The sequence below is a fragment of the Mandrillus leucophaeus genome, unplaced genomic scaffold (assembly GCF_000951045.1).
Source record: "Mandrillus leucophaeus isolate KB7577 unplaced genomic scaffold, Mleu.le_1.0 Scaffold1567, whole genome shotgun sequence".
Lineage (NCBI taxonomy): Eukaryota > Metazoa > Chordata > Mammalia > Primates > Cercopithecidae > Mandrillus > Mandrillus leucophaeus.
This window is the reverse complement of record NW_012101551.1, coordinates 129,728-142,416: the sequence shown is the minus strand read 5'-3', so window position 1 is coordinate 142,416 and position 12,689 is coordinate 129,728. Positions and strand designations below refer to the sequence as shown.

General features: G+C 37.8%; 1 protein-coding gene across 1 annotated transcript in view; it reads left to right on the top strand.

The window, feature by feature from the left end:
* LOC105536197 (tetratricopeptide repeat protein 29) overlaps positions 1-12,689 on the top strand; it is a gene marked incomplete at its 5' end in the record, with an annotated part of 190,646 nt that overhangs the window by 49,942 nt on the left and 128,015 nt on the right. Inside the window, one exon of the mRNA XM_011975479.1 lies at positions 2,599-2,722. Coding sequence (XP_011830869.1) covers positions 2,599-2,722 — 124 coding nt within the window. The remainder of the gene's footprint in view (positions 1-2,598; positions 2,723-12,689) is intronic.

Here is a 12,689-nt window from a genome sequence, read left to right as displayed (position 1 = left end):
CAAGGAGATACCATCTCACCCCAGTCAGAATGGCAATTATTAAAAAGTCAGGAAACAATAGATTCTGGTGAGACTGTGGAGAAATAGGAACACTTCTACACTGTTGGTGGAAGTGTAAATTAGTTCAACCAATGTGGAAGACAGTATGGCGATTCCTCAGAGATCTAGAAGCAGCAATATCATTTGACCCAGTAATCCCATTACTGGATATATACCTAAGGATCCTACAGAAATTGATTCAGTAAACCTATAAAGATACATGCACACGTATGTTTATTGCAGCACTATTTACAATAGCAAAGACATGGAACTAACCCAAATGCCCATCAGTGATAGACTGGATAAAGAAAATGTGGTACATACACCATGGAATACTATGCAGCCATAAAAAGGAATGAGATCACATGCTTTGTGGGGACATGGATGAAGCTGGAAGCCACCATCCTCAGCAAACTATCACAGGAACAGAAAACCAAACACCCCATGTTCTCACTCTTAAGTGGGAGTTGAACACTGAGAACACATGGACACAGAAAGGAGAACAACACACACCAGGGCCTGTGGAAGGGTGGGGAGTGAGGGGAGGGAACTTAGAGGATGGGTCAATAGGTGCAGCAAACCACCATGACCTACGTAGACCTATGTAACAAACCTGCACGTTCTACACATGTATTCCCCCCACTTTTTATTTTTTTTTAAGAAAATACTTTCTGAACTTGCAACATACTCTTTTAAACAGCCCCAGTTGAGAGGTGGGCTCAGTCTTTAGAAATAGCCAAAAGAATTTGGAGTCACATTTAGAAAACCTAGAAAACAACAACAACAACAACAAAAACACTACACATGTTTTTATGAGGATAGGCAAATGAATGTACTCCAGGTTTCAAAGCACTGTATACAAGTCAGTACCTGTCACAGTTGATCCCATGTATGAGTTTATACACTTACTTCTCCAAATTGACAGTGAAACACTTCAAGCACAGGAACCCTATTCCCCAGCAACTAGCAAATTTTGGGACATTTGCTAGACTCCTAAAGTTTCTTGATGTTACTGGAATATCCAAGGGTCAGGAGTTTACAGTCTTAGACTCCAAACATCTATATGCCTTAAGGTTCTCACAGTTTACCTCGATGCTTAGCTTCATGTGTGCAGCATATGTGTCTCCCTTCTCAAATTTTCAACATTACCTCATTCAAAAATGTATTAATGCTTACTACATGACAAATTGTCTGCTAGAAATTATGTCTTCCTGAACATTTTGTGAGGATATGTAACACTTGTATATGTGACTTTAGTGACACCTGAGCATTCACTACCAATGAAAGCTTTCAAGAACAAGCTAGTATTCACCTTTTATAAACTTTTAAAAGGTTTTTTTTTTTAAAAAAAAAAAACAGCTTTAGTGAGACATAATTCATATGCTATACAACTATGACTTTAACAATTGTAGACTTTAAAAATCTACAATTTAAAAGAGTCCTCACTTTAAAAGTTTAATACAATTCAGTGGTTTCTAGTATACTCACAGGATTGAGCAACCATGGCCACTATCTAATTTCAGTCACCCTAAAAGGAAACCTTGTACCCATTATTTGTCATTTCTCAATCCTCCACTTTTCTCAGCCTCTAGCGACCACTAGCCTACTTTCCATCTCATGGATTTGCCATTCTGGACATATTGTGTAAATGGGCTCATATGGTGTGTGATCTTCTGTTGTCTGGTTTCTTTCAGTTAGCATATTTTCAAGTTTCATCCATGTTGCAACATGCATCACTACCTTATTTATTTATTTATTTATTTATTTATTTATTTATTTTGATTTTGAGTCTCACTCTGTTGCCCAGGGTGGAGTGCAGTGGTGCTATCTCAGCTCACTGCAAGCTCCACCTCCTGTGTTCATGCCATTCTCCTGCCTCAGCCTCCCGAGTAGCTGGGACTTCAGTTACCCGCTACCACGCCCAGTTAATTTTTTATATTTTTAGTAGAGGCAGGGGTTTCACCATGTTAGCCAGGATGGTCTCGATCTCCTGACCTCATGATCCACCTGTCTGGGCCTCCAAAGTGCTGGGATTACAGGTGTGAGCCACCGCACCTGGCCTACCTCATTCATTTTTAAGACTGTATAATATTTCATTGTAGGTATATACCATATTTTGTTTACCCATTCATCAGTTGATACACATTTCAATTGTTTTCATGCCTTGGCTATTATGATTAATGCTGCTATGAACTTTCATGTATATGACTTTTTGTGTTGACATATTTTTGCTTCACTTGGGTATATATTTTGGAGTAAAATTTCTGGGTCATATGGTAACTCTATGTTAAAGTTTTCGAGGAACTGCCAAGTTGTTAAGAAGATGTACCATTTTACATTTCCATTAGCAATGCATGAGGATTTAAAAGTTTCAGTTTTAACTCAGTGTATGCTCCAACAAAAACAAGCCATGTATTTTTAATTTCGTATTTACACATTAAATCTCATTATCCTGATAACCATCTTGCATTTTCTACAGGAAAGACACAAGATACTTTCTCTTTATTGTGACATTAAGTAAGATGATACTCCATTGATGTCCTATTTCATTCATTCTAGCCAAGGAAATACGACAGAAGCAATTAAATACTTGAAAAAATTTGTGAAAATTGCAAGAAACAATTTTCAAAGCCTAGATTTTGTGAGAGCAAGTACAATGCTTGGGGACATCTACAATGAAAAAGTGAGTCTATGTGTTTCTTGTTTCTAGAGAAATTTGCAGTGTTTAGGGAGAAATTTGCTGTTTTAAAAGTCTCTTCTCATGTTATCCTTGCCTTCCCACCATATATTATGCAGAATGGCCCTGGACTGCAGGATGTAGTTAAAGCCCATGGCAAGGACTAGGAGGAGAAATGCCTCCTCCTCCTCCTCCTCCTCCTCCTCTTCCAATACCTTAGGGCCATGTGGGACAGTCCTTATGAGCTGCTAACCCTGATTCATAGTTTCACATCCAGTGAGGATTCTAACTGACATTGGATTTGAGGAGCAATTAAAATATTTAATTCAAAGGAAATAGATTATAACTGTTGGCTATTATCTGCTTCCACTGACATTCATCTCTCTCACTCCAAATTCTTTATTAATCCAGCTGTGGCACCCCTGCTAGTTTCCTTGGGAGAAGAAACGACAATCCTAAAAATAATTCTGCAGAAAATTTAGAGTGAAATTTTAGCAACAGATTGATTACATGAAAGAGAAAACAGAAGGAAGAACAAAAAAAGTCCAAAATAAAATTATCCAATTCAAGAAGCTGTTATTAGTATAATGTACTGGTCATAATGGACTTTTGTCGTATTTTCTCGTGATTTTGTGTTTTTATTACAGATTCTCCTTTAGCAATGGTGTGAAGGAGCCTTGTTTCTCTAGTTATAATTGCTGTTTTGATCATGAATAAGATCCATCATTTTTTAGGGTAATTATTGTCTCAAATTATGTTTATACACTCTCTGTTAATCTCTTTGAGAGTCTGTGTATGTAGTGAATAAAGTCACTAATTCCAAAACCACACTGCTTGAGTTAAAAACCCAGCTCTTGCACTTATAAGATCTGTGACCTTGGGCTAGTTACTGAAATTTCTAGGTGCCTCAATATTCTCACCTCGTAAAGTTATTGTGAGTATTAAATTAACATGTGGAAAGCACTTAGGATAGTGCTTTGCAGCAGGAGAAGTACTATCTTTGTAAGTTTCTGTTGTTCTCTACACCCTTAGTGGTATCAAACAATTCCCCTTTGCCAGACCCTCAGATGATGCTGGGTGGCAACGGTATTCAAACCCATTTTCCCAACCACTACAGTATTCTGTTGTTTGCCATAAAATTAACTTTATTTCACAAGGATTTAGGTTTTTTTTTTTTTTTAAGGAAATCAAGTTTGAAATTAATTTGAATGAGTGAAACTAATATTTCTTTAGTTCCTGAAGTGGAGCAAGTGCTTTCAAACAAGGTATCTCATTTCCTTTTTCTCTTACATCCCCTCTCTTTCTCCCCTGGGCTCATTTGCCTCCCCTCTCTCCTATTCCTTGAAATCTAAAAAGCCCCTTTTTGTCCTGGCCCTTCTTCTCCACGACTCCCTTACCCACCTTGCTCCCTTCTCTCCTGCGTTCTTCCTTCTTGACCCTCCTCCTTGCTCTCTGACCCCCCGGGTCTTCCTCTCCCTCTCTCCCATGGCCACCACTTTGTTTCCCCTCTTGTTTCGAGTCCTCCCTTGTCTGTTGCTCTAGCTGTGCTCAGGTTTTGCATGTCGTGTGCTTCCTCTGCTACCCTCTGGCTCCCTGCCCATTTCTTTGCCTTTATTGACTCTTCTCTCCTTGATTTTGTATTTGCTTTTATTTCCTTTTTAGGATACAGTGGTGAAAACAGGCAAGACCTAAACTCTTGTGAGGCTCACAGTCTAATGAGGGAGCTTCTCCTATAGCATAGGAGAAAAGATATAGTCCATGAATATATGCAGTATGATATGGTGTATGAATCAAGTTGTATATTTGAAGGCATATATATTTGAAGATAGTGCAAATACCCAGAATCCTCCAAACTTTCTATTAGAATAGGGATAAACTGGTAAAATTTAACTTCTGGCAGTTGACACAGCTTTTGGATATTATTTCTTGTACCTTAACTTCAGAAATTAAACTCTTATCCAAGAATCAAAAATCAGAGAATAAAATACACACTGGTGAGATATAAACTCTTGGCAAAAACATTAAGAAAACACAAGTATAAAAATATTGCTCCTCTTAAAGTGTATTTTCCTTACGCTTTCTGTTATTAGGAAAATATAGGTTAGCCATGCTCACGTTATTCAGAAGGGCTGGGTTTGAGTATTGTTTGGAGGTAGGGTAAAAAGTTGGGCTTTTTGCCCTTCTGTTTTGAAAAACAGTCCTTTTAAAAGCTCAGGCCTCTCCCCTCAATTCCAAACGCATACCCCACCACCTATTTGACATTTTCACTTAGATGTCTTCAACTATAATGTACTAAAAACTGAACTTAACTGTTTTTTTCTCTAAATTTTTCTTCTAACAACTTAAATCTCAACCACATTGGAATATTATTTAGGCATTTTCCAAGCAATCTTCTCTTTTTAGTCTGCAAGCTCCTCTTATCTGCCCCATCCAAGCCCATGGCTTTTAAATACTATCCATATGCCAATGACTTCCAGATTAGTATCTCCAATCCTGATCTCTCCTGGGACTCCAGACTTTGTAAAGGCAATTGCTTCCTTAGCACCTCCACCCAGATTTCTAACATATTTCAAATGGAACCTCCACCTCTCTAGTCTTCTCCATCTTTTAAATAGTAACATTATCTATCTACCCAGTCACTTCAGCCAAAAATCTGGAAATCCTTCAATTCTTATCTCCCCCAGCTCCATATTCAAGCCAAAAGCAAACTCTGACCTTTGTGTTACCAAATATATATCTCAAATCCACCCTTTTGCCTGTATCTCTGCAACTGTCACATCAGTTTATGACACTATATTGTCTCACCTAGACACTGCAGTAAGCCCTAAACTCACCTTCCTGCATGCACTCTGTTCCCTCCCACCCCCGCATAAGCAGAAAGAGGCCAAGTAATTATTTTAAAATGTAAATCAAATGCAATTTCCCTGCTTAAAATACTTCCATTACTTCTCATTCACACTTCCATTACTTCTCGTTCTTCTGAGAACATAAATATAAATCCTTACCCTGTCCTAAAATATGAGATAGCCCCACCCCTATCTCTGACCTCATTGCTTCCTACTCCTTTTTATCCACCCCACTGTAGCGAATTGACATTCTTGGAGTTCTTTAAGCATGTCAAGCTAGTTCCTGCCTTAGAACATTTGCCTTGGCTGAATGCTCTACATGAAATGCTCTGAACTTCACATTGCTGGCTTCTTGTCACTCAGATCTCTGTTCAATGCCACATCTTCAGAGGGGCCTTCCCTTAGCAACTAAAGAGTGGCCATCAGGTCGCCCCCTCCCTTTTTTTTTTTTTTTTTGAAATGGAGTCTGACTCTGTTGCCAGACTGGAGTGCAGTGGCACAATTTCGACTCACTGCAACCTCTGCCTCCCGGATTCAAGCAATTCTCCTGCCTCAGCCTCCTGAATAGCTGGGACTACAGGCGTGCGCCACCACGCCCAGCTAATTTTTGTATTTTTAGTAGAGACAGGGTTTCACCATGTTGGCCATGATGGTCTGTATCTCTTGACCTCATGATCCGCCCACCTTGGTCTCCCAAAGTGCTGGGATTACAGGCATGAGCCACCGTGCCCTCTCCCTAACCCCACCCCCTCCCAATTCTTTTTTTTAATAGAGAATTGTCATGTGGCCCAGGTTTTGTCATGTGGCCCAGGGTGGTCTTGAACTTCTGGACTCAAAGGATTTTCCTGCTTCAGCCTCCCAAAGTGCTATGGATTACAGGCATAAGCTGCCCCACCTGGGTCACTCTTTAAAATTACTGTATTTGAATATTTGAATTATCCATGTAGCATTTATCTTCTCATAGTTTTCTTGTTCATGTTATGTTCTTTTTTTTTTTTTTTTTTTTTTTTTTTGAGACGAAGTCTTGCTCTGTCGCCCAGGCTGGAGTGCAGTGGCCCTATCTCAGCTCACTGAAAGCTCCGCCTCCCGAGTAGCTGGGACTACAGGCGCTCGCCACCTCGCCCGGCTAGTTTTTTGTATTTTTTAGTAGAGACGGGGTTTCACCGGCTTAGCCAGGATGGTCTTGATCTCCTGACCTCGTGATCCGTCCGTCTCGGCCTCCCAAAGTGCTGGGATTACAGGCTTGAGCCACTGCGCCCGGCCCATGTTATGTTCTTATAGTTGTTGTTTAATTTGGCCAAAATATAAGTTTAATGAGAGCAGGAACTATATCTGCCTTGTTTATTATTCTAGTGTCTAGAAAAAAACCTGGCACAGAATTGGTGATCAAAAACATGTCAGTTCCTTGAACCAATAAATAAATTTGTAATCAGTTTCACACCACTTAAGACTGGTATTCTCTCACTTGTGAAAGTTCAGACTTCTATTTCATTTTGTCGTCGTTGTTTTGAGACAGAGTTTCACTCTTGTTGCCCAAACTGGACTGCAGTGGTGCAGTCTCAGCTCACTGCAACCTCTGCCTCCTGGGTTCAAGCAATTCTCCTGCCTCAGCGTCCGGAGTAACTGGGATTACAGGCACATGCCACCCCACCCGCCTAATTTTTGTATTTTTCGTAGAGACGAGGTTTCACCATGTTGGCCAGGTTGGTCTCGAACTCTTGCCCTCAAGTGATCCTCCCTCCTCAGCCTCCCAAAGTGCTGGATTGCAGGCATGAGCCACCATGCCTCACCTCTATTTCATTTTTGTATAATATTTTAACATTTTGAAAACTTGTCCTGAATCTTTAAAAGCAAACCCAATATTTTTGGGCTTCATATTACTCATGCAAGGTATTGTAATTGTATTCTTAACAATTTTCAAGAAGTAAAAATATTATAAAACCAAAATTATAATGGTTGGAAAAATATTGGAGTTACCTTTTCTGTAATTATTATAGTAATTGTAATTAGAATTAGTGCATCTTAAAAATATCCTGCATCCTAGTTAGTTACCTTTTACTATGTAATCATAGAAAATGGACCACTCATCCTCCCCTCTGGGTCTTTGATGGACTGTTAATTGAAAATATATAATTAGTGTAAAGTGGTCAAATGAGAATGTTTTAGAGGAAATAACTAGGTTTATAAGAGTTCTCATTCCTTAATAAAACCATAGAATAATTACATACTTAAAAGAATGGTGGTTCCAACACTAAAATTATAGGGAAAATGGGTAGGAAATGATTTATCCTTAGTACTGAGAAAATGCTCATTCATTTTGAGCTTGCTCATTGAACAGAGTGACATGTTAGACACTAAAAATCAAAATAATGCATGAAAATTCTATGTTATAATGTAATAATTTGAGCGTTGTTCCAAGGTCTATGATGTCATCAAGATCCTGTCCTGGAATTGTTCACTAAATGCTTATCAGGGATATTAATAAAATTAAACGAAGTTGTTCTTTTCCTGTAAGATTCATTTAGGAAGTGCATATTGTCAATCTCATATTTAAGATTGCCAACTCTAATTACTAGAATCTTCTGAATTTTAAAATAGAATAGGGATTATCTGATAACAGAAATAAACTGTAGAAAGTTGTATTTAACCTTTGGAGAAGAGATTTAAACAGTAAACTCTGAGAATTAAACATCCACAAATACGATATACATTAGCGAAATCTCATTCTAAAAATGGTATGTATACAAATGCTTGCATCTTAAAAGAATTAATTTTGTATTTCTTTAGTAGTGTTTTAAACTAGAGAAACTAGAAAAACTGGTAGGTTCATATCTATTTATGTCAATTGTGTGTATCTAAAGGTGGAATACTAAGTACAATTTGAGGGAATCATAATTAGCTAATTATAAAGCTCCTATTTTAAGAGTAAAAAGGCACTTAAATAAGACCTAATCAAAATTTTAGGTATATCACTACTTTCACTTCACTCACCTCAAAAACTTGAGTGGAAACTCCATTTACTGCTGCTTCTACATGGCCTGGCACTTGGCCTGGCTCAGAGTGGTTGTCAAATGAATGAATGAATGAATGAATGAATGAATGAATGAATGAGTTAATTTTTACTTAATAACATATAAAAATAGCTTTGGAAATTCATATATATGTCCACTTATTTGTGGTCTCTAATTTTCCTAATTAAGACTCTCACCTAAAACAATAAATAATTGAAATCTCAGAAATATAATTAGAATATCAATTAGATATTTATACTTTTGTTTCTAAAAAAAATGGTTATGTTTGGCCTAACTGTATATTTTCATATATTTTGTCCTATGTCTTTGATATCTACCAGGAAAATCTATAATTTTAGTGACTTTTATTTACATCATCTTCAATATTTGTATTGTTTCTCAATTATAGTTTACTTCATTGGCTTACAAATATCTTTGATACCATTTTATTTTTTCCTAGGTAACTTTTTTCTCATATAAATTTTATGTTTTATACCTTGAAGAAAGAGAAAGAATTGTTCACCTCAACAAACAAAAGTTATTTTTGATGTAATATGGAGAGACCCTGGTTAAATTAACAAAGTTGGCTGGAATGAATCATTTGAATAAACAGTTCTCCCAAACTGTCCCTGTGGGCATATAACATAGTGTTATATGTGCTCTTCCTGTATCTAACAAAATGATCACATAAGTCCTATTTCTCCCCCTCCTCACCTTGCCAGAAATTTCTTTATTCAGTCAGTTTAACCGATCTTGGAGCTTCATGATTATACGGAGGTATGCAGAGTTGAAGATGTGTTTTACCTCTACTGCTGTAATGGTATAAAGCTGTTCCTGTGTTGTTTTTATGTTCATTTCCTTCATAAAATACTAGAAACTGACTTATACAGCAAAACATTCTCCCATATAAGGGTTTCTGTTCAAAAGAGTGCACATGCATGTTTTTGCTTTTTGTGTGTTTGGTAGGGTGAGGAGGAGAGAGATGAGCAGAAGGGAGGAGATGGTGGAGCCTAAAGGGTTACAAGTCAGTGAAGAAAGGAAATTTTGTCCCCTAGAGCCTTTACAAATGTAGATCAATCCTAGATAATATCCTCCTCTTAGAAAGAGATTTTCATGAGGATTTTTAGAAGATTTGGGGGTGGCAGAAGATGCTCTTTTCTCTGAGGTTCAATGTGATTATTTGTAAAATAAGAATAATATTTTTCTCATAGGGTGACGTGTGAAAGTCAATGACATAATACATACGAGGTATTTAGCATTGGCCCCCATGCTTCATAAGAGCTAGGTAAACAGTATTTATTTGTGGAGAATAGCTTTTAATGGAGGTGACACTGACAAACAACAACACCACCCTGAATTGTTGCAGCTCGAGCTGTTGCGAAGGACTTCTTGAAGAGATATTTAAATGATCATTTGATCGGTGCTAGTGACATCAAGGTCATATTTTTCAGAAATTCTGGTTACTTCAACATTCTCAGTTAAGAAGAATGGCATATGAACATGGGAAAGTAAGAGCAGTAAACGAATTAGAGGATGGGTACATTTATTTTCACCAGTTATTAACCAAATGACTTGGCCAAAATGACCTTTTGCTGTGACTGAAAACAAAACATAGTAATCTCAGCACTTTGGGAAGTCAAGGCGGGCGGATCACTTGAGGTCAGGAGTTCAAGACCAGCCTGGCCAACATGGTAAAACCCTGTCTCTACCAAAAATATAAAAAATTTACCGGGCATAGTGGCATACGCCTGTAATCCCAGCTACTCGGGATGCTGAGGCAGGAGAATCGCTTGAACCTAGGAGGCAGAGGTTGTGTAAGCTGAAATCATGCCGCTGCACTCCAACCTGGGTGACACAGCAAGACTCCACCTCAAAAAAAAAAAAAAAAAAAAATCAGAAAAAAAAAGTAAAAAATATTTCATTAGCTAAATCCAACTCTACGAATAGTAAAATTCTATCCAAATCAATGTAAATTGGTTCACTCATTCCCAAACTTCTTTTTACTACAGTGTATTAGGTTGAACCATATGAAACTTCAAATATTTGATCACTTTTTATCGATAAGAACATAAGTCTTTTTTTATATATACTTTAAGTTCTGGGATACATGTGCAGAGCATACAGGTTTGTTACATAGGTATACACGTGCCATGGTGGTTTGCTGCACCCATCAACCTGTCATCTACATTAGGTATTTCTCCTAATGCTATCCCTCCCCTAGTCCCCCACTCCCCAATAGGCCCTAGTGTGTGATGTTCCCTTCTCTATGTCCATGTCTTCTCATTGTTCAACTCCCACTTATGAGTGAGAACATGCAGTGTTTGGTTTTCTGTTCCTGTGTTAGTTTGCTGAGAAGTGTTAGTTTGCTGAGAATGATAGTGTCCAGCTGCATCCATGTCCCTAAAAAGGACATGAACTCATCCTTTTTTATAGCTGCATAGTATTCTATGGTGTATATGTCCCACATTTTCTTTATCCAGTGTATCATTGATGGATATTTAGGTTGGTTCCAAGTCTTTGCTGTTGTGAACAGTCTTTGCTATTGTGAACAGTGCTGCAATAAACATATGTGTCTATGTGTCTTTATGGTAGAATGAGTTATAATCCTTGGGGAATATACCCAGTAATGGGATTGCTGGGTCAAATAGTATTTCTGGTTCTAGATCCTTGAGAAATCGCCACCCTATCTTCCACAATGGTTGAACTAATTTACACTCCCACCAACAGGGTAAAAACGTTTCTATTTCTCCATATCCTCTCCAGCATCTGTTCTTTCCTCACTTTTTAATGATTGCCATTCTAAATGGTGTGAGATGGTATCTCAAACGTTTCTATTTCTCCACATTCTCTCCTGCATCTGTTGTTTCCTGACTTTTTAATGAGTGCTGTTCTAACTGGCGTGAGATGGTATCTCATTGTGGTTTTGATTTGCATTTCTCTAATGGTCAGTGATGATGAGCTTCTTTTTCATATGTTTGCTGGACGCATAAATGTCTTCTTCTGAGAAGTGTCTGTTCATATCCTTTGCCCAGTTTTTAAGTGAGTTGTTTTTTTCTTGTAAATTTGTTGAAGTTCTTTGTAGATTCTAGGTTTTAGCCCTTTGTCAGTTGGCTAGATGGCAAAATTTTTCTCCCATTCTGTAGGTTGCCTGTTCACTCTGATGATAGTTCATTTTGCTGTGCAGAAACTCTTTAGTTTAATTAGATCCCATTTGTCAATTTTGGCTTTTGTTGCCATTGTTGTTGGTGTTATAGTCATGAAGTCTTTGCTCATGCCTATGTCCTGAATGGTATTGCCTAGGTTTTCTTCTAGGGTTTTTATGGTTTTAGGTCTTATGTTTAAGTCTTTAATCCATCTTGAGTTAATTTTTGTATAAGGTGTAAGGAAGGGGCCCAGTTTCAGTTTTTTGCATATGGCTAGCCAGTTTTCCCAACACCATTTAATAAATAGGGAATCCTTTCCCTATTGCTTGTTTTTGTCAGGCTTGTTGAAGATCAGATGGTTGTAGATGTGTGTCATTATTTCTGAAGCCTCTGTTCTGTTCCACTGATCTATATATCTGTTTTGGTACAGTACCATGCTGTTTTGGTTACTGTAGCCTTGTAGTTTGAAGTCAGGTAGCATGATGGCTCCAGCTTTGTTCTTTTTGCTTAGGATTGTCTTGGCTATACAGGCTCTTTTTTGGTTCCATATGAAATTTAAAGTAATTTTTTCTAAATCTGTGAAGAAAGTCAGTGGTAGCTTGATGGGGATAGCATTGAATCTATAAATTACTTTGGGCAGTATGACTATTTTCACAATATTGATTCTTCCTATCCACGAGCATGAAATGTTTTTCCATTTGTTTGTGTTCTCTGATTTCCTTGAGCAGTGGTTTGTAGTTCTCCTTGAAGAGGTCCTTCACATCCCTGTAAGTTGTGTTTCTAGGTATTTTATTCTCTTTGTAGCAATTGTGAATGGGAGTTCACTCATGATTTGGTTCTCTGTCTGTTATTGGTGTATAGGAATGCTTGTGATTTTTGTACATTGATTTTGTATCCTGAGACTTTGCTGAAGTTGCTTATCAGCTTAAGGAGATTTTGGGCTGAGACGATGGGGTTTTCTAAATATACAATC